This window comes from Cricetulus griseus, chromosome X, assembly GCF_003668045.3.
Source record: "Cricetulus griseus strain 17A/GY chromosome X, alternate assembly CriGri-PICRH-1.0, whole genome shotgun sequence".
In the NCBI taxonomy this organism is placed as follows: domain Eukaryota; kingdom Metazoa; phylum Chordata; class Mammalia; order Rodentia; family Cricetidae; genus Cricetulus; species Cricetulus griseus.
In genome coordinates this window covers 12,522,941-12,544,224 of record NC_048604.1, presented here as the reverse complement: position 1 = coordinate 12,544,224, position 21,284 = coordinate 12,522,941, and the positions used below count along the sequence as shown (strand labels likewise).

The window sequence follows — 21,284 nt, the reverse complement described above, 5'->3', positions numbered from 1 at the left end:
TTTTGGTACTAGGGATCAAACCCAAGACTTTGTGCATGCTTAGTACACACTGTATTCATAGGCACATCCTGGCTTGGTCTTTATGCAACTACAGAATAGGGTCTTATTAAGAATTTTCACAAGTTTCTTACCCACCTCAAATTAGGTAATGCCATAAAACATGAGTTGAATTCACAGAGATGTAGCAATCTTTTGTGAACTGTACATGCAAACAGGAAATTAGAAACTTACTTCCTATCACTAAATTGCATCCATAACATTTTGATATCAAATTGATACTTAAAAAAGAGGCTCAAATATCAATCATATCATACCAAAGTTTATTGATTACATCAAACGAAAATTTTTGTAATGAAAAAGGCAAGTTGCATTCATAAAAGATGGCATTCATGTTCATTTTAGAAAGCAACAAAGTAGATGTAAAAAATTGCTTAAGTGAAAAATGTAATATTGCAGTTCCATTTTACAAGCTGAAAAATGATTTTATCAACATCTGCATAAAATTTGCACATTTATATAATGCATGTTATTAAAAATTCCATCACTAAATTATGACTTTTGCAAATTTAGGCTTACATTTCTACTGCTGCTGGTGTATATGTAGTACATATGGAATGAATATATTCTGTTTAATAGGCAACCTCCTCAAACACTAGACAACAGTTTGGAAAATTACTTGGACATTTTGATAGTTCAAAATTCATTCAAATTATGGTAATATAATCCTACTTTTTTCTGATTTCTTGCCCTGTTCCAATATAAGAGTGGTTAAATTGTAGTGCTAGGAATATTGGATGGCTCATTTCAGGTTACTTCATCTGCTAATCTCATGCTAGCCATGTTTTAAATCACCAATAAAAATCTTTCAAAATGCAAACCCAGGTTCCTCTGATTTGAGCTGAAGTGTACAATGCAATGTGTAACTGAGACATGACCCTAATACAGCTCACTTGCTTATCTAGATTTCTCTCCGCTGCAAAAGGTCACACATATTCAGCTTTATTTTCACTATCCTGGATATCCCGATTATAAAGACTCCTCAAATGTTCTGTATGAACTAAGCCTCTCTATGTGGCTCTTATAGTTATTCACAGTCCTTATAGTTCTGATGTAAAAGTAATAACAATACAGCAGCAACAACAATGACAACAACAACAACAAAAATAACAAAGCTTTTCTGGGTTAGATGTTGTAGCTCTTTGGAATTGGCAAATAGAAAGACTTTGCTTTCAGCAGATCACCTCAAATACAGGCTACAAGAGCACACTTAAGCTGTGAATGACACCTAACAAAATACGCAAATAATACTGATAGACAAGAACAAATTAAATTAAGTAATTATGGTTTTTGATAACTGAAATTATGACCTTTCTAGAATTTAAGAAAAATTACATCTAAACATCAACACAATATATATGGAAGAATCAAATGTGCCATATGGACTATATAAATATACTGGAATAGAATGAACCTAATACTTTCCTAAATCAAGGTACTATATAAACATCATAGTACAGGCATGTCAGAATGACAAAAATATTAGAAAATTATAGAAAAATATTTTCTAAATATCATTTTATCTTAGCTGTCAAATGTGGCCCTCCTATCAAATAAAGACATTCCACACTCACCTCATGGTTTAAGTGAACTTGTTAGGGGTTAAACCCTTTTTTTTTTGGTTCAGCAGTTTGAGGATCTTAGCAAGGTCCATCTCATAGTTTATAATTAGACCACTCCCCTGTCCCAGTTAGCTACAGGAGACATTCATGTCCAAAGAGTCATGGCTCTACAACCTCAACTGTTTTTGGAATGGATCTCTCCCCTACCAAATTGGTAACTTTTAAAAGAAAGTGCTGCATATATGCACAAACACAACCTCTTTCTAATAAAAACCGTTAGTAATTTAAAATAAGCTATTCTTCCCTTCTTTGCCACATAAAATTATAAAATGCCAATGCTAAGAATGGCGCTTATTTTTATATATTTAATCCACCTTACCTCATTACCCAGCAAAATTGACACTGGAAATATCTTTTTATTGCTTAACTGTTTTGAGGGGCTACTACCCATATGACTGAAGTGTTTTATTTTCAAGTTTAGTAGTCTTAAATACATAAGCAGTGTGTAATTCAGAAGGAAACACACCAAATAACCTTTTCCAACCCTGTTTCTATAATAATACCCAGAATTAACACTATCACACAAAGTACTCAATGTATTTTTTGGAAAGGATATTAGACCAAGACAATTAGTCTATGATTGAACAGAAGATGACTGATTTTGTCTGATGCAGTAATATCACTTAGTTTTTCTGTACTTTCAAGTACTTCTTTTGTATTTAGAAAAAATAAGATAATCATTTAGCAGGAATGAGAAATGTGACACAAACAGCCTATGTCTTTTGCCAGGCAAAAAGTAACACTGTATTAGCAAAATCTGTTCATTGCCATTGCAGGACTTCTACTTTATACTATTATATTTAAATCCATTCACAAAGTCAATGGGTTAAAAGCGCATCCATTTCATAATTACATTTTTGCTATCTAAATCCAGAATTATAAGTATGCTTACTTTAAACTTTCATATAATTCTTAACTTTAACCATAGTGGCTACTTACTATAACTGTAAATGGTTACAAGAGTTATTTGGTATTTTAATGGACATTTATTCTGAACCCTATACATGAGAGTGATTTTTGTTGCATATTGAGTATCCTGAGTTAATATCTTTTGTAGCTGTTCCTTCATGCTTTCTTTCTTTAGCTGCAATCAGAGTCAATATGCTTGTAGGACAACAATATGGGCAGTTCAAGATTCAGATTCTGAAAAGGTTAAAATATAGAGTTACAAAATTAATTTTGGTAACAATGTATAGTCATCCATTTAGCATTTGCAAAAATAAACAAAGTAGTAAATTTTGTTATGAGAGTAAAGCAACTGTTTTAACAAAAGTGCCAAGTTTTATTCACATGCAGGAGGGGAAAAGAGTGACACAATAACCAGATTTCTAATTTTTCCTTCATCTGTCAGCTGAATAGTTCAGGCTTGCTCTTTGCTTTTGGATTGCTCCAGGGTTCTCTTAATAGTAGGTTTTCCCACTGGGATTGCCTATTAAGCAGGGGGCTGCTGGAATACAGGAACATGACAGTTTTCTCTCTAGAATCTAGTAAAATGCTTGGGACGTGGCAGATGCTCAGGAATTGAAGAAATAAATTGCATTATCTTTGGGTATGTATGTATGTGAGTATACATGCACATGCGTGCATGAGCATCTAGAGGACAGAGGTTAACCTCTGGTTTCATTCACCTTTTTTATTATTTTGAGACAGGAATTCATTATGCAGCCCTGACTGGCCTTGAGCTCACAGAGATCCACCTACTTTTGCCTTCCAAGTGCTGAAATTACATGTGTACAGCATTACACTTGGCCCTCATATTTTTTTTTTTTGAGACAGGCTCTTTCAGTGTGATGTGGTGCTTGCCCATGTACTGAGCTGACTAGCCAGTTAGCTCCAGGAATTCTCTTGCTTTGTTTTCCAAGGAATCCTTTCATCTCTGCCTTCCCAGCATTACGATTACAAGTGCACCAGCATACCTGGCTTTTTATGCGGCTGCTGGGGCTTGAATTCAGGTCTTTATGCCTGCACAGCCAGCACTCTACTGCCCTATCCCCTGGATTTGTGAAATTTGAGATGTTCAGTTTTGGAAAATTTCTGTGAAAATACTCCTTTACTAAAAGAACCACCACCCATAATATCAAAGTTAAATTTTCTTTTTGGTAGATGATTTACTATTATTCAAATGACTCTTCTTTTTCTTATTTATCATTTATTTAAAAGAAGAACCAGGGAAATTTCCCTAATAAACCTTCTTCTCTCTTCTCTAAACTTCAATGCATACTGTGATCAGGATGGGGTATACTAGACAACTTGACCACTGAATATAAACATTGAAGTTATGTATAAAGAAGAGGGGGCATACTTTTGATTCTGCATGCTAAAATCAAGCTTTAAAGTTTTTAAAATGTATTTACTTAGATGTGTGTGTGCACATGCCATAGTGCATGTGTGGAGGTCAAAGACCAGCCCTCAGGAGTTGTTCCCTTCTTCCAACATGTGTGATTGAACTCAGATTGCATTCAGGTGGTCATGCCAAGTAGCAAGCACCTTTACCTGATGAACCATCTTAATGGTCTATAACTCAAAGAAATTTGAACTACACTTATGAAAGAAGGTCTTTTTTCTGATCAAGTTCTGTTTTTATTAAACGAAGGGCAGAGTTTTTATAGCGGTGGTGGGGGAGGTCTGAAAGAATGTCTTAACTATTTAGTTCCTATTCTGGGGCACTTTTCTTATCATATTGGACTATAAATCCAATAGAATACCCTCAATGTTCTAGTCATGTTCCTCACTCTTCAGGTCATAGTGATGTTAACCAAAATAAGGTTGCCACTCATCTTGAGAATATGTGAAAGATAATCAGGTTGTCCCCATAATTACAAAGGAACAAACAAACAAACAAACAAGTGGCTGAATTGCCAAATACTTTCCTTGGAGAAGAACTAATGCTACATGAAAATTAGTTCCTGGAAGAAATAACTACATTAAAAATTAAATGCTTCTTCTTAACTTCCTAAGTTCTAGATATTGTAGGACTTGAGGCCCTGGAGAGGCCAAAAGCAGTAGCAGTGTCTGCTACTCAGCAGAGCCCCCCAACCACAGACCAAGCTAAAGAAAGCAATCCAGGGGGATACAAAATTAAATGCAAATACTAGAGCTGAGATGCATCTCATGGCTTACTTTGGACAAAGCAACCTGGAACAAAATGTCCAAAGACTTTGGATGCTATTAAGAAGTAAACTCATTATTAAGAAAAAACACATGCAAGTGAGTCATTTAAAAAAATGTGTAACATGCTGACTGCAGCAAAAGAAGTCTGCTTCCAAAATACACAATGTGGTAAATAATAGGAAGTGAAAGAACCAACAGATTTGGGCTGGAGAGACGGCTCAGTAGTTAAGAGCACTGTCTGCTCTTCCAAATGTCCTGAGTTCAATTCCTAGCAACCACGTGGTGGTTCATGACCACCTGTAATGAGATTTGGTGCCCTCTTCTGGCCTGCAAGCATACATGCAGGCCGAACACTCCACACATAATAAATAAATAAATAAATAAATAAATAAATAAATAAATCTTTTAAAAAAGAACCAACAGATTCAATCTTTAAAATGGGCTAAGGTAGAGTAACAGATTCAAAGTAAATTGTTCCACAATATTATTCATATGATCACATTTCTTACGTGCACATTAAAAAACTAGCCCTACTTGTAAGTAGAAAAGTTTATAGGTGAATTACTTAGGAATTACTCCACATTCCCTTCAATGGATAAAATAGCTTTCAGGACCTGGAGTGTCAGAGACCTCTGCAGTAGGAAATACAGACTGCACATGAAAGGAGTCATTCCAAGTTCTAGGTTCCCTCTCATGATACATTAATTACGCTAAAATATTTTTGAGGTAAATAAACCAATGTTATAAAATAAATTTGTTTTAGAAACATGAACTAGGAAACATTTTGTCATTAAACATGCATCCCCCTGAATGGCTAGGAAAGATTTTACCTCTGATAGTTGAAACATTTAGCTTGAATAAAACTTGACATCAAATATGTTATAATTAGAGGACTGGATCATTAACATATATTTGGGGATTAGATGTTTACAAGGACAATAAAAGTGTATACCTACAAACACACAGACACAGCACATGAAGGTACAAACACATTTGATTATTTTCACATAGTTCCCAGAAAAAACATGCAATGCTAAACTGACTTGGTGTTATACAGATGCAGTTTTGGAATATTTGTTTCCAATTTTCCAAATCATTCTTATAAGTCATAATTATATTATTTCTAGATCAGTATGAAGTATTTTCACATAATGGCACCACCATGACAATTTGTCCTTCACAAATTAAATATATAGTATTAATATTCAGCTCTTAAAATGTCAAAAATTTCATTATGAGTTTCAGCAAATTTAAAATATAAATTTCCCCATATTCCAAGCAATGCATCTTTATATGTTTGCAAAGAATAGTATAAAGTTCACCACACCAACAGCAGAGAAAATTTAAAAAGTGATATTTTCATTTTTTCTTTATAATGCTGTTAATCTGTTTCTTTAAAGCCAGCCCACTTGTTTTAACACTAGGTACCTGTTACATTATATTAGATTCGTCTGAGAATGTTCGTAAAAGAAGAGGTCTGACTGAAGGTCTGGCGGATAATGAGTCAGATGCCCCTCTACAGGTCTGATTTCTCTGTAATAGTGAGGCAAAGATACTTAAAGCATTTGAGGATAGGTTAACCTACCTGGTGATAAAAATGCAGGAGAAAAAACGAAATCATTCCCTACAGACTACTTTCCGGGCCCCAGAGTACAAAATATTTTAGTATACAGCAAATGCATGAAATTCAAGTGAATACATTTAAAGGACCAAGAAAATCTCCAACTCGAACTGTTTTTTTGTGGCAGAAGTAAATAAACATCAGCAGTATGTGGCAAACTTGAGTTTCTGGGATGGCACTGGTAGGTTATATGATAAGATGAGTCAATATGGCTTGATTAGAGAACCTTACCATCCTTTTGGTGAACACCTCTGAGAGTTGTGCTGGTGCTCTGTGTCAAAAAGGAGAAATTTGTGCAAAATACTCTTGTCCTGATGAACAGACTAGTTCTAACATCATGGCTAATATATTGCATACCCCATATACAACGTTATAGTTTAAGTTTTTGAAAATTACTCCCTCTCCAGTAAGACAATTTAGAAGGTGAATAAATGATTAAAAGAAAGTGACAAGATATTTTAAGTATCAATAGAAAATATAAAATGAATTATGAGAAGTAACTTTTTATGAAGAATTAGGAATGGTGTCAGGCAATGAGAATGCAAGCAAGTTGGTACATTAAGAAAGGAAATCACCTTATTCACTCCAAGAGAAACTGTGATTGCTGGAAGTTTGAGAAAGCATGAAGATAGTAGAAGTTCCTGAGGAAGGGAGGCGTTTCGTTACCTTGTTCACAATTGCACAAAAGGTGGAAAATTGCAGTAGAAAAGAGAAAAATGCAGAAACCATAAAAAAGGAAGAAAAAAGAAAGAAAGAAAAGAAAAAGTAAATATTCTCTCAGATGTAAAACATTTAAAAAGAAACCTTGACAACTGGAAGTAGAAATGACATGTTAGTTTTGAAGATGTTACTTACTAAAGTAAGAGTAGAGTTAGTTAGAAATAATCTATTATATGTGCCAGTTGCTGTTTTCCTGTATATCAACTTAAAATTATTGTTAATGGGGAGGTACTATTTTAAATCAAATAATTCTAATATGCCTCTTGTTAAAAAGTTGATCACTAATTAATTACCTAAGTTTGTTTGGTCAGAGAGCTTATGTTCAACTTCCATGACAAATCACTAACGTACCTGAAGAAACTATCTTTCCTATTCAATTTACAGACAATTAGGAAAGGGCTGACTGTTCCGTAGGCAGCTACAGGTTAAAAATCTAACCAAAACCAATATAATGGGAAAACATTTGGTGGTACAACCTTTCTACCATTTAACTCTGAATTAGTGGTTAATTTCCGTTTTTCTAGCATAATTTGATCAGTTTCACTATTTTTCTATGTAAAAGACCTCTTTACAAAGGTAGGTTAAATTTTTCCTAGGTAAAGTATACATTTTTCAAACATGAATTCAAAGTTATAAAAATTTAATTAGAAAATCTAAGAGATTCTTTTTTCATGTCTGAAATCATGACATAACTTGCAGAGTTAGCATTGCCCACACAAGACAGAAGATGTGAGGTCATCTATGGATGGGGACGAACTCAACAACTCCACTAATCTAGATTACCCATGTTTGCCAGGTGTGGTAGTACACACTATAGTCCAAGCACTCAGAAGCCTGAGGCAGGAGGATTATTATGAACTTGACTCTGTCTCAAAAGCCAAAAAAACAACTAAACATCCACCCAAACAATTAAAGATTACCCTTATCTTTTTATTTATTAAAGAAAATAGGCTTAAGAAAAGAAAGCAGCTAAAGTGTTGTACATATCCAATAGTTTAATAACTAAACCTTTAAATACAAATACTTCTATTTATTTGTGTTTTGATATAAACATACTTCTTTCCATTTATATTTTACTTTAAATACAGAAGTTGAGGACATGCTGGCAGGATGCAAATTATCACTTGGTAAAACCAGGGAAATATTTCACATTCCAAAAGAAAAAAAATTATTTCCATCTTCTGTTTTGTGGGCAAAAACCTTGCAACAAGATTAACATGATACCATGTCCCCATTCCCAGGTTTAATGTGCAAGTCTATCTATTTAGACTGCAACTATAAGCACATTTGGTTGTATTAAAAAGTTTTATTCAACCACCAGAGATAAAAGTAGTACAGGAGGCAAAAATTTTAGGGGCTAATAGATTACGTGTTAAGAGACTTTATAAAGAAAAAAAAAGGAAATGTGAACATACAGAAAGCAGTAGAGAGCATGACATGAGAAAGTATCCAAAACAATAAAAAAACAGCTAGCAACTGGTAGTGGTAGGTGAGGACAGGTGATGATGAGCTAAAATAGTGTAAAATGTCCACATTCCTTTACAGTCATTTACAGGACTTTGAAACCAGCTCAAGTAGCAGTATGTCAAAGAGGCCAAGGATAAAGACTTGTACCAACAACTATGACATTAGGACTTTTCCTTACGACATTATTAGAATTTAATTTTATTTTCACTAATGTATTTTTTCAGGAGTACTGCCCTCTGAATACTTGGTTATATATGACACTTGTAAGTATTGTAACATGACTCATCATTATTGCCATTTTTTAAGATTATGTTAAATTTTCCAAAATGTATTTTCTGGGAATTTTAGTCAGATACCTGAATTCTTTCTTTCTCTGTGTTCTCTTCTTAAACAGCTTCATATCTGCACATTGGAATATTCCTTCATATTTTGTTTAGACATCTTATACTAGACATCGGGATGTTGCTGATCTATTTCCTAATAATTAGAAGACTCTTCTCATGTCTAGCAGGCAGTGAAGCCTCCTTTTAGATTGAGGTAGATTATATGAGAAAACATTTCATAAGGAAAGCTGGAAAATCTTCTTGCTGGTAATGTAAATTTAAGTAGTATTTACTACTTGCCTAGAGGGTACAGCGGTATTTCATTGATTTACACACAGGCTATTGTGTTTATATGAGGTATAGCTTTCTGAGATACCTCAAATCTTAAACCTTAAACTCATTTTCAGGTGTTATCTTGCTTCTTTACTGTTCAACATTCAATGGTAGTTCCATTAAACACTGCCAACAATATGATTAAGCAGTTGTGTCATTTCATAAGCTAAAGAAAAGCTTTAATGTTCCTTTTTTTGAGACAGGGTTTCACTGTGTAGCTTTGGAGCCTGTCCTGGAACTCACTTTGTAGACCAGGCTGGCTTCAAACTCACAGAGATCAGCCTGCCTCTGCCTCCTGAGTGCTGGGATGAAATGTGTGCACCACCAATGCCTAGTGTAAACTTTATTATCTTTAAAGATGGAGCTTCAGCACAAACATTAGCCTCCTTGCTGAAAATTAAGTTGAGAGGTAAATGGTTAAAGTATAACCCTTGAACTGAGTGACTTGAGCGAGCTTATTTTTAAAAATTCAAATTAGAAGTTTATCATGCTTAGGCTTTTTCATTAATATGCTTTTCTTCATTTATGAGTTCTCTGTTTTTCCACACAGCAGAAGAGGGCACCAGATCCCATTATATAGAGATGGTTGTGAGCCACCATGTAGTTGCTGGGACCTCTGGAAGGGCAGCCAAATTTTTTTAACTACTGCGTCATCTCTCCAGTCTTCCCCCTTTAATTTTTTTTTCTTCAAGACAGGGTTTCTCTGTGTAGCTTTGGCTGTCCAGGAACTTACTCTGTAGACCAGGCTGGCCTTGAGGCCTTGAACTCACAGGTATCTATCTGCCTGCCTCTGCCTACTGAGGGCTGGAATTAAAGGTGTGCACCACCACTGCCCAGCAAACAATATGCTTTTCTTTCTAATTTTTTCTTGAGACACATAAATAATTGCATTTATTCTTTGGTAATTTTATATATGAGTACAAGATATTTAGGTCACATTCGTCAACCCTTCCAATTCCTCTCATTTTGCATTCTTGATATTTTTTGAGATTTATTTTATGTGTAAGAGTATTGGCCTGCATGTTTGTCTGTAAACCATGAGCATGTATGGCACCTGTGTAAATCTGAAGAAGGCATCAGATCCCCTAGAACTGTAGCTACAGATGTGAACCTGGTCTTCAGTAAGAACACAAGATCTTAACTGCTGAGCCATCTTTCCATCCCCGTGAGCATTATTTATAATGCAAACATCATAACTGATCTCAGCAGTGCTGGGGGCTACCATTAAAAGCCTTTTTACTGGAGATTTCAGGAGGAAATGACTCTAATATTGTTATACTGTCTAAAGCCATATAATTGACCACATTATTACATTTTTTATCTGCCTACTGAAGTGTTCAGAATAAACATACTTTATAATGTAACTAGAAGGAAAGCTCCGATGAACTGGGGCCATGTTTGATTCATCCCTGAATTATCATTACCTACTACAATAGCTAATGAATGTATCATGGATCCTCAGACACTATAAATTGAATCAAAGGGAACCCAAAATAAAGATGCTTTTATAATTATTAAATACATATTAGTGGGCTGGAGAGATGGCTCAGTGGTCAAGAGCACTGAGTGCTCTTCTAGAGGGCCTGAGTTCAATTCCCAGCAACCACATGGTGGCTCACAACCATCTGTAATGAGATCTGGTACCCTCTGCTGGCATAAAAGCATACCTGTAGATAAAGCACTCATACACATGAAAACAAACGAACAAACAAATAAATAAAATTTAATATCTCTCTCTCTCTCTCTCTCTCTCTCTCTCTATATATATATATATATATATATATATATATATATATATATTAGCTTTTTCTTGAACATCATAGTGGCATGTTCACTACCTGCTTTTTAGTCTCCTTTTAAGAATAGCTGCTAAGACTCACTTGTAGATAGCACTGACAGGGTATCTGCAGCAGACAATTCTGGAGAAACTGCTTACTACAGTTAGGGGCACCTTTTTTTGTTTGTTTTGTTTTTTCTTAATTTACTTAATTTTATTTTATGTGCATTGGTGTGAAGGTGTCAGATCCGCTGGAACTAGAGTTATAGACAATTGTGAGTTGCCATGTGGGTGCTAGGAACTGATCCCTGGTCCTCTGGAAGGGCAACCAGTGCTCTTAACCACTGAGCCATCTCTTCAGCCCCTAGGGACACCTTTTATTCTAGAGAGGTACACACATTTCAATTTCACCCCATTACAGAGTCTGTTAGGGTCTGAGCATGACCCAGTGTAAAGTAAGCTTCTGCTCATAATGTCACACTACCAGTCATTAAACATAAAGACTAATATATTTTAGGAAAAGTAAGATACTCATTCTCCTTTATTTAAAAGTTGACTTCTGCTTGTTTATCAATGGCCTAGTGGAATCTGTTGTGAGCTATGGGTGCCATGATTCTGTTGGCCTGTATGCATTCATATATAGTACCTTTGTGTATATTTCTCCCTCCCTTTCACACACAGTAGCTCACACTCTCTCACATACAAAATCTCTCTCTCTCTCTCTCTCTCTCTCTCTCTCTCTCTCTCTCTCTCTCTCTCTCTCACACACACACACACACACACACAAAGATAGTGCAGCTTAATACTCACAACTGTTCTGACACATTTGTAACTCTCAAAATCTTATAGAGCCTGAAAAACAAATTAGTCTTTCAGACACTGGATATATAGAGAGATGTTCATCAGCAGGTGGCTGAACAAATGTTTACTGGTTCAAAAAGGTAGGAATAAATGAATGAATGACTGAATGAATGAAAATGATTATGGAAATTTTCCTGCTTGTTCTAGCACATTTTCATACCAAGCTATAGCACAGACATTAGATTCCTCCTGTCATGGATATAAACCATAACAAATTTCATGCTGACCCACTGGTAACATTCTATGCTTTCAGTTGAGATTTGGACTCTCCTGTCTACATGGAATAAAAATGCACTGAGTCTATGAATCTGTAAATTCCTAGCAACACCCCTACACTTAATGGCCTACACAAACATCACTGGATTTTCCAGCTGGTGTCTCATTTTTAGAGAGGGCCTAAGTAAGATTGGAATAATACATTTGAAGATTGTGAATTCTGAGATTTTTTTTTGTATCCTTAAGAGCATGAAGCTTGAGTGTGTGCCATTTTGCAATATGAGCTTCATTATCTCAAAGAGAAACATTAGAAGCAGCCCAAATATACTTTTCAGATTAAAAATAAATAGAATAATGCAAAGAGAAACATCCTTTGTAAATTCTGTATTGAAAAAGGATCTTTCCTTCCTTTTGTCCCTTCCACAGAGTCTCTGGGTATAGCTAAGGATGGCCTTGTACTGTGATCCTTTTTTCAGACATTATAGGCACGGGCCACTATATCCCTTTTAGGTAATGCTGAGGATGGAATTTTGTGCATACTAGAAGAGGACTCTATCAACTGAGCTATATTTCCAGTCTCTGAACCATTTTCTTCTGTTTTTTTCTTTTCTTTCCCCTTGTCATACTTGAACATTTCTATTTAGCTATGTGAAAATTGCCTCTTGAGCTAATCTAGGTGAAAACTGTTTTGTCATACTACTTTCCAACCTAAAACTAAACCCAGGATGAATGGAGCTAGTCAAAGGCCATTGGAAGGATTAAAGGAGTAAACAAATATAGCTTACCTATACTAAAATTGTGATCATTCTATCCCACAAGCCACATAAAAACAGGAAGCTCAGAGCAATTCTTGTCACCTAGCTATATACTGCTGTCCCTCCAGTAACTGAGGACTACACCTAGGGTCTCATGAATGTTTTCAAAGCTCTACCACTAAAGATGTATTCCTAAGCCCCTTTAAAACTTTGTTGACTTTTCTATTGCAATAATTTCACATCTTCATGTTTACATAATGTCATCCAACTGGGTTTTGTAATTCAATATGCAGGAAGACTCCTGTGATATACCAGCTTTGTGGCTCAATTGGTTGATAAATTTAATTAAATACAAAAGTTGGTCATGACTAAAGTATTTCCTGAAAATACTGCCTTAGAGGTGTTAGAAGAGCTAGTTAGTATCAACACAAAGAAATAGGACTTTATTTTAACAATGTGAGCAAGTGTTGGCAGAAATATGATATACTTAATTTGCTGGTAAAAAATTTGCCAGTGGTTTTTTTGGGGGGACAATTCTAACCCTTTCACTTCAAAAGCTCTTTAAAGAAATGTTCAAAAGATATCAGGTAATGTGACAGAGGGAAATAACTTCTCTCCACAGAAATATGATTTAATAGTTAAATATAAAAGCATACTTATAAACTATCATGAATTTTTACAAGTGTGTCCTGAAGAGTAAGGATATATTAAAACCACATCTTAGGAATTCTCTTTGGTTGAAATACACTGCTAGGACACAGGGCTAGAAGCAACACAGAGATTAAGCAGCACTATAATCAAAGGAAGAGGACAGGTTTGAAAGAGGAAAATTAGGATTATCAACTGAAAAAATCTGCAAACAATCCACAGGGAAATTTCTAAGGACAAAGCTAGAATGTTGGTGTGGAAATTCCTGATGTGAAAATTCTGAGATAAATACAAAATAAAGTCTTTTTCCCTTTAAAAATTCCATATGGAGCATATGAGATACTCCATATGGACTGCTAATGATCACATAGAACACTATTAAGGAATCTACTTACCACCTGCATTGGATAACGAAGTTTTTACTATACTTTTTATGCAGAAGAGGAAATTAAGTGATGAACCTGTAAGGAGGGGTTTAACATGCTGTAACTAATGCAATTCTCTAAATAAGAGTTTCAGTTCTCGGTAGACAGTGAAGCCTCTTCCAAATATTAGGCTAGAACACAAATTTAGTTCTTACCCTGGCAGTTCTTCTTCGTACATTCTTTACTACTATTAGGAGAATCTCAGGGAAAAGGCTGATAAATATGAGGAGAATTATGGCTAACCATGTGGACACAGAAGACAGCATTTGAGCAAACACAAAATACATTCTCTGTTGTTTCAGAAAAGGCCTGGAATGGAAAGAAAACACAGAATAGAAAAACCAATCAGTTCCTGTCTTTTGCATTAAAAAGCAATCTTCCTCGCACACATTAATGAAAATTATTTTCTCTAGAGTATCCCCCAAAGAATTAACAAATTTCATTTGCCAAATGTTTAGAAAGAAAAGGGATGTGAATCAAGGAGAAATATATAAAATTCATCTGACTTGGAAATAATCATGCAATCAACTATAAAGCTGCCAAATAGTGAATATTTATGTACACTGGAGGATGACAGAATTTAAAGATATTTAAGAGAAATGGAAGTTAATTTCCATCCTAATAAGCAGTCTATTTATTCACCTGTCTTAGTAAAACAAGAAAGGATTTTTGCTCTATGTTCAGAAATGTAAGTTTTTTAAATGAATTACCCAAATTACCCCCTTAAAATGTCTATAAAAATATAAAAAAGAACTATACAGTCTACAGTCACTCATAAATGAGAGGAATCTACTCTTCTTGTCTGCAAACATATATATTGAATAACAATTTGTGCCCAGGAGATAGAGGGCAGACTACTTTTATTAGGACAGTAAGCCTTAGAATCCAGAAGTCCAGGAAAATCCTTTATCTGCTATTAGATTTCATTTCAAATCATCCACTGAACTGTTGACAATTGAGAAACACATTCAATCTCCCTTATCCTCTAAATTATATAACACAAAATCTCACAATCTAAAGTTTTGTTCTAAACTGAGGTGAAGACAGTAACATCACACCACATGAACTAGTTTACACAGGCACTGGACTTACATGCACAAACCCACATTCACATCCCCCCCAACACCACATAATAATGTTTTTAGTTTTTAAAAGGGGGGGTTGTCTCAATGTCTCTTGTGTAAAATATGTCCAGAGCAATTAGCTGCAATTCAGCTAGTGTTTTATATAATTCGTAGTCACAATTTGTTTGCAGCTTTATAATTTTAAGCTCATGTGTAGTTTAAACTGAACCAGTTTGCTTAAGCACAGAATTTCAAGAAACATAATAAAACAAAGATTTAGTCTTCCTTTATCTATGTGATATATGTGCTTGAGTCCTAGCGGGTACCTGAAACTATGATTAGTACCCTCCCCTGACAGTTTCCAGTAATACCCATACTAAGATTAATTTATAGAACATACACAAAATTACAACAATGAAATAAAATAAGCATAGTAAAGTCACCAGCATCATTACTCTTGTACTCTGTTGACCCAAAATAAGGGTCAGTTGAATACAAGCATTGTGATTCCATGAGAGCTGACCTAAAAAGAGACAGTTACTAAGCAATTTATGGGGAGGTGGTATATATGGCTTGAATATATGGGACAAAGGGATGATTTATGTCTCTGACACGACAGAGCTGGGTGGTGTGCAATCTTATCACACTACTGAAAACTGCATTTAAAACTTAAGAATTGCCTATTTCTAGAGTTTTTCATATTTTTTCTTAGTGTATGATTCATTAAGAACAACTGAACCCCTCAAGTGAAACCATAAATAAGGGAAGACTATTGTACTATATTTTCAGTAGGTATCACTTAATGAACATAAGTGTGACAAAGTCTTTTCATTTAAATGACTTAATGAGGAAAAGTCTGTATGAAGGGTTCAAAATTGTTTAGGTTCTAGAAGCATTCTATTATGTGGAAATTTGTCTAACTTTCAGATGTTGACTATTGAGTCACAGAATTACAGTAGACAACCACATATTTCATTTAGTTAATGAATTTTGGTTTAGTTGCATAATTCTACTAAAGAAAACAAGGTTTTTTTTCAGTTTTGCTGTTCTTAATCATTAACTATAGAAGTGCCAAATATGTGCTATAATTACACTTTTTAAGGTGTGTTTTCTCCTTTTTATTTTATTTTTTTATTTGAATTACAAACAAGATTGAATTACATGACAATCCCAGTTCTCTTCTCCCTCCCTTCCTCCCCTACCACCTCCCCAACTAAACCCTACCTATTCCATATCCTTTCTTCTATTCTTCACCTGACTCAACCTTTCTGTTCCCTCATGACCTCTGCATCCTTCCTTTTCTTCCCTTCTCATTCTTTTAGCTCCCTCCCCCCTCTTCCCATGTTCTCAATTTGCTCAGGGGTATAAGTGATTCAGTGTGTGTGTGTGTGTGTTAAGACAAGTTCTCACTATTTAGCCCTTACTGGTCTGGAACTTCCTACCTAGACCAGGCTACAAGTCTCTACCTCCCCAATTCTGACAATATTAAAGGTTTGTGTACTACACCTGATCATGTTCTTTATTTTCTGATTTTTTAAGTGTTCTTAAATAGCTTTGCAAAAGAGAAACTCTTCCCCTTTTGGGGTGTGTGAAGGATTATACAGGGGCTCTTTTAGCCCAGGATGGCAACAATCTCACTATTGTAGCTCAGGATGACCTTGAACTTCTTCTGGTGATCCCACCTCTCCTAAAAATACTGAAGGCAAATGCTATCATTTAAGTGATAATAAGGTCTACCTCAGGTTCTCAACCTTCCTAATGCTGTGACCCTTTAACTGTAATTTTGCTACTGTTATGAATTGTAATATAAATATCTGATATGTGACCCTTCAAATGGGTCGTGATCCACAGACTGAGAGCCACAGGTCTAAATGAACAATAAAGTATATTTTAGCCAATGTTACCAGGTTGAGATTTCATAGGATGAGCATTTCTATTGGAAATCACATTCATAGTCAGACTATTATTTGTTTTATTTCACAGAAAGCTGATAATATATCTATAAATTTAAATATTTTGGCAGAGGCTATACAAATACTGAACGAATACTTGAATTAAATGAATGAACTAATAACATGCTTATATTTGCCGTTTTACCTAAAAGTAGCAACATTAAAAGGTTTAAGTAATATCTATTTTTACTTAATATTGATCACATATGTACATTTGCTTACCAAATAATTCCTCCCCAGAAGAATGAGAAAAAAACATAGAAGGCTAGAGAACCCCAAATTACAAAGTGATTTATCCATGTCCAGAATCGAGTATCCAAGGCGAGCTGAAAAGATAAAACACAAGCATTTTTCTGACAGGCACAAAATAAAATTGGCAATATATTATGGTATCTGATAATTTATACATATTACAACAGCTATGGGAGGATTTAGCCCTGATCATGGTTTTAGAAGGGGCTGTAACTAAAAAGAGCAGAAACTAGACTTTTCAAAGTACTAAAGGAAGAATGCTGAGCGCTTCACTGATGTCTCTAAATTCTGTAACACAGGCATGGAATTGTAGTTAACTCAAGTAATTTGTAGGTAGAGGGCAAGAGATTTCTGAGTATTGAGTGACAGGTGACAAATGAAGCAATGGTAATAATTGGGAGGCCAAAGTCCCAAATCTTCAGGTAGTAGTGACAGGGGATATAATGGCAAAGGAGATCTAGCTAGCTGAGGCAGGTGTGCCAAAAATCAGGAGTGGAAGAGTAGCTAAAAAGAGTAGACATGGAGTTATAAAAGCATGAACAGGTAAAAGAGTCATTATATTTCCAGGCAACTACCTGTATGCATCATACACCATGGAGCAATGAATCATGGGCCTAGATTTCCAACTACAAAACCAGCATCTAGTCCATTAAATTAATAAAATATTTAGTTGCCTTACATCTAAAAAACTCATGTTTCTATAAAGATTGATAGTGACTTTATTTTTAGATTGTGGCACCTTTGTTTTTGAGATGTGATCTAGAAACAGTATAGTCTCATGTGCTTACTTAAAATTTCTAGTTCACACAGGCTAATAACCAGAGCATTTAATTTTATTTGCTGAGACACCATGGTCCTTAGCTCTGTTACAATTTTTCATTCATAATAGGATGTTGATAACACTGTGATGCAGACCAATCCTGAGTTCCCACTCTGGGCTTCTAGGGAAAAATGATACAATAGTACACTTTGAAAAGAGGAGGGAGTGTATACCATGAGGCACACCTGATGCAATAAGTCTGACTTTAATTGTGAAGCAAAGGGCTAGAGCCATAAGCTTGGGAAAGCAGGACACTTCCATTTAAAAAGCATGATTTTATGAAACATAATAATAGTGACAATTGGCATGAATTATGATCTGTACATTCTAGATACTTCTATTCAAACATTTTGTTTTCATTAGTTGATTGACCTATCACAAAACCCCTAAGATGGGGGCAAGTGCTACTTTTAGCTCTATTTTGTAGAAGTTGAAATACAGAGAAGTGGAGTTACTTCCCAAGAACACAATGTTATGAAATAGCTAGCCTGAGATGAATTGTAATATTCATTTAAAAATCCCACAAAAATGCTGGCAAGATGGTTTGATAGGTAAGGTGCTTGCTTGACAAGCTTGAAAACTTGTTAATCTCCATTACGAAATGGTGGAAGGACATTGTCTTCTGATTCCATAGGCACGCCTTGGAATAGAAACACACACACACACACACACACACACACACACACACACACACACACACACACACACACAGAGAGAGAGAGAGAGAGAGAGAGAGAGAGAGAGAGAGAGAGAGAGAGAGAGAGAGACCGCTTGATCTGTTGGACAGGGGTGCTGGCAGTTGGACTAGGATTTATCCCTAGTGCATGAACTGGCTTTTTGGAGCTCACTCCCTATGGTGGGATATATATCCCTTGCTCAGCCTTGACACAGGGGGCAGGGACTTGGTCCTGCCTCAACTTGATATGCCAGACTTTGTTGACTCACTAAGGGATGCCTTACCCCCTCTCAGGAATGGAATGGGGGTGGAAAGAGGAGGGGCAGGAGAAGGGGAGAGAGTGGGAACTGGGTTTGGTATGTAAAATGAAATCATTTAAATACAAAATAGAAAAAATAAAAAAAACACATACAGAGTAAAGTTCTACTGAATTAGTAGATGAATAATAAAAATATTAGAACAAAAACAGAGAAAACAGAGAAGTCATATGATAATGATATTTCTGAATTCTAATTCAACCTAAGACTCAATATGAAATGTTACTAGAAGGATCAGATTATGCTTTTAACTACGCAAGTACCAATTCATGAGCCTCGAGGACAGCATTTAGCAAGGCTTTATAGCATTATTACATAGCTGCATATCAATGACAATGATTTTTGCCAAAATTATACTTCTGTTGCATGAATATAATTTTGTTTATGAGACATGGTCTTTCACTTAGTCCAGGCTGGCTTGGAACTTACTATGTAGGCCAGACTGGCCATGAACTCTTGGTGGTCCTCTTGCCCCAGTCTCCCAAATACAGGAATCATAGACACAGACAATTATGCCTATCCCTGTCACATATCTTTATATACTTCATTAACTAACATTTAGATAAATTTCAGTAATTAATAGATTTTATAAAATTGCATTACCACCAAGTTCTTTTGCATATATGTCTTATATAAACACATTTATTTAAGTGTCTTAAGCTCTAATGTTTTTAAATTTTATTTTATTTAAATTAGTAACAAGCTTGCTTCACATGTCAATCCCAGCTCCCTCTCCCTCCCCTCCTCCCCGGCCCCCACAACTCCCCACCCCATCCCCCTCCGCTCCCCAGGGAGGTTGAGGCCCTCCATGGGGGAATTTCCAAAGTGTGTCACATCATCCCAGGCAGGGCCTAGGCCCTCCCACATGTGTCCAAGCTGAGAGAGCATCCCTCCATGTGGAATGGGCTCCCAAAGTCTATTCCTGAACCAGGGATAAATACTGATCTACTACCCAAGGCCCCAACGGTTGCCAAGGCCTCCTTACTGATACCCACGTTCAGGGGGTCTGGATCAATCCCATGCTGGCCTCTCCCCCATTAGTCTGGGGACCATGAGCTCCCCATTGTTCAGGTCAGCTGTTTCTGTGGATTTCACAGGCCCTGGCTTGACCACTTTGCTCATCACTCCTCTCTCTCTGCAATTGGGTTCCAGGAGTTCAGTTCAGTGTTTAGCTGTGGGTGTCTGCCTCTGCTTCTATCAGCCACTGGATGAAATCTCTAGGATGCAGCAGCCCACAGAATGGGAAAAGATATTCACCAATCCCACATCTGACAGAGGGCTGATCTCCAAAATCTACAAAGAACTCAAGAAGCTACTCTCCAAAAATCCAATTAAAAAGTGGGATACAGAACTAAATAGACAATTCTCAATAGAGGAATCTAAAAATGGCTAAATCCTTAGCCATCAGGGAAATGCAAATCAAAATATCTCTGAGATACCATCTCACTCCTGTCAGAATGGCCAAAATCAAAAACACCAATGACAGTTTATGCTGGAAAGGATACGGAGAAAGGGGAACACTCCTCCTCTGCTGGTGGGAGTGCCAACTTGTACAGCCACTTTAGAAATCAGTATGGAGATTCCTCAGGAAAACGGGAATCAGTCTAACACAAGATCCAGCAATTCAACTCCTAGGCATATACCCAAAAGATGCACATTCATACAACAAGGGCATCTGTTCAACTATGTTCATAGCAGCATTATTTGTCATAGCCAGAACCTGGAAGCGACCTAGATGCCCCTCAACCGAGGAATGAATAGAGAAAATGTGGTACATTTACACAATGGAGTGCTACTCAGTGGATAAAAGCAATGGAATCTTGAAATTTGCAGGCAAATGGGTGGAACTAGAAGAAACCATCCCGAGTGAGGTAACCCAGTCACAAAAAGACAATCATGGTATGTACTCTCTCATATATGGATTTTAGACATGGAACAGGGGATTGTCAGCCTATATATTGTTTCACAGACCAGAGAGTCTGTGAAACAGAGAGGACCCTAAGGGAGACATGCATGGTACCCCGGAGAAGGGGATTGGGACAGGATATCCTGAGCAAATTGGGAGCATGGGAGAAGGGGAGAGGGGAGAAAGAGAGGGAGGAGAAGAGGAGGGGAGACGAGGACATGGGGAAGCAGGAAGTTTGAGTTGAGGGAAGAATAGAGGAGAGCAAGATAAGAGATACCATAAGAGAGGGAGCCATTATAGTTTTAAAGAGAAATCTGGCACTAGGGAGATCTCCAGAGATATACAAGCAGGTATGACACCA

At 36.1% G+C, this 21,284-nt stretch overlaps 1 protein-coding gene across 4 annotated transcripts in view; it reads right to left on the bottom strand.

The window, feature by feature from the left end:
• Positions 1-297: 297 nt before the first annotated feature.
• Positions 298-21,284, bottom strand: part of Atp11c (ATPase phospholipid transporting 11C) — a 179,564-nt gene continuing 158,577 nt past the window's right edge. The window contains exons 27-30 of one of the 4 annotated variants that reach the window (XM_027433416.2): positions 17,175-17,278; positions 14,092-14,245; positions 13,907-13,972; positions 298-2,822 (exon numbers count right to left, since the gene is read on the bottom strand). In XM_027433416.2, coding sequence (XP_027289217.1) covers positions 13,943-13,972; positions 14,092-14,245; positions 17,175-17,278 — 288 coding nt within the window. In that variant the 3' untranslated portion in view covers positions 298-2,822; positions 13,907-13,942. Of the gene's footprint in view, positions 2,823-6,218; positions 6,324-13,906; positions 13,973-14,091; positions 14,246-17,174; positions 17,279-21,284 lie in introns of those variants that run through there. The other 3 variants (XM_027433414.2, XM_027433417.2, XM_027433415.2) reach the window with 3 other exon arrangements.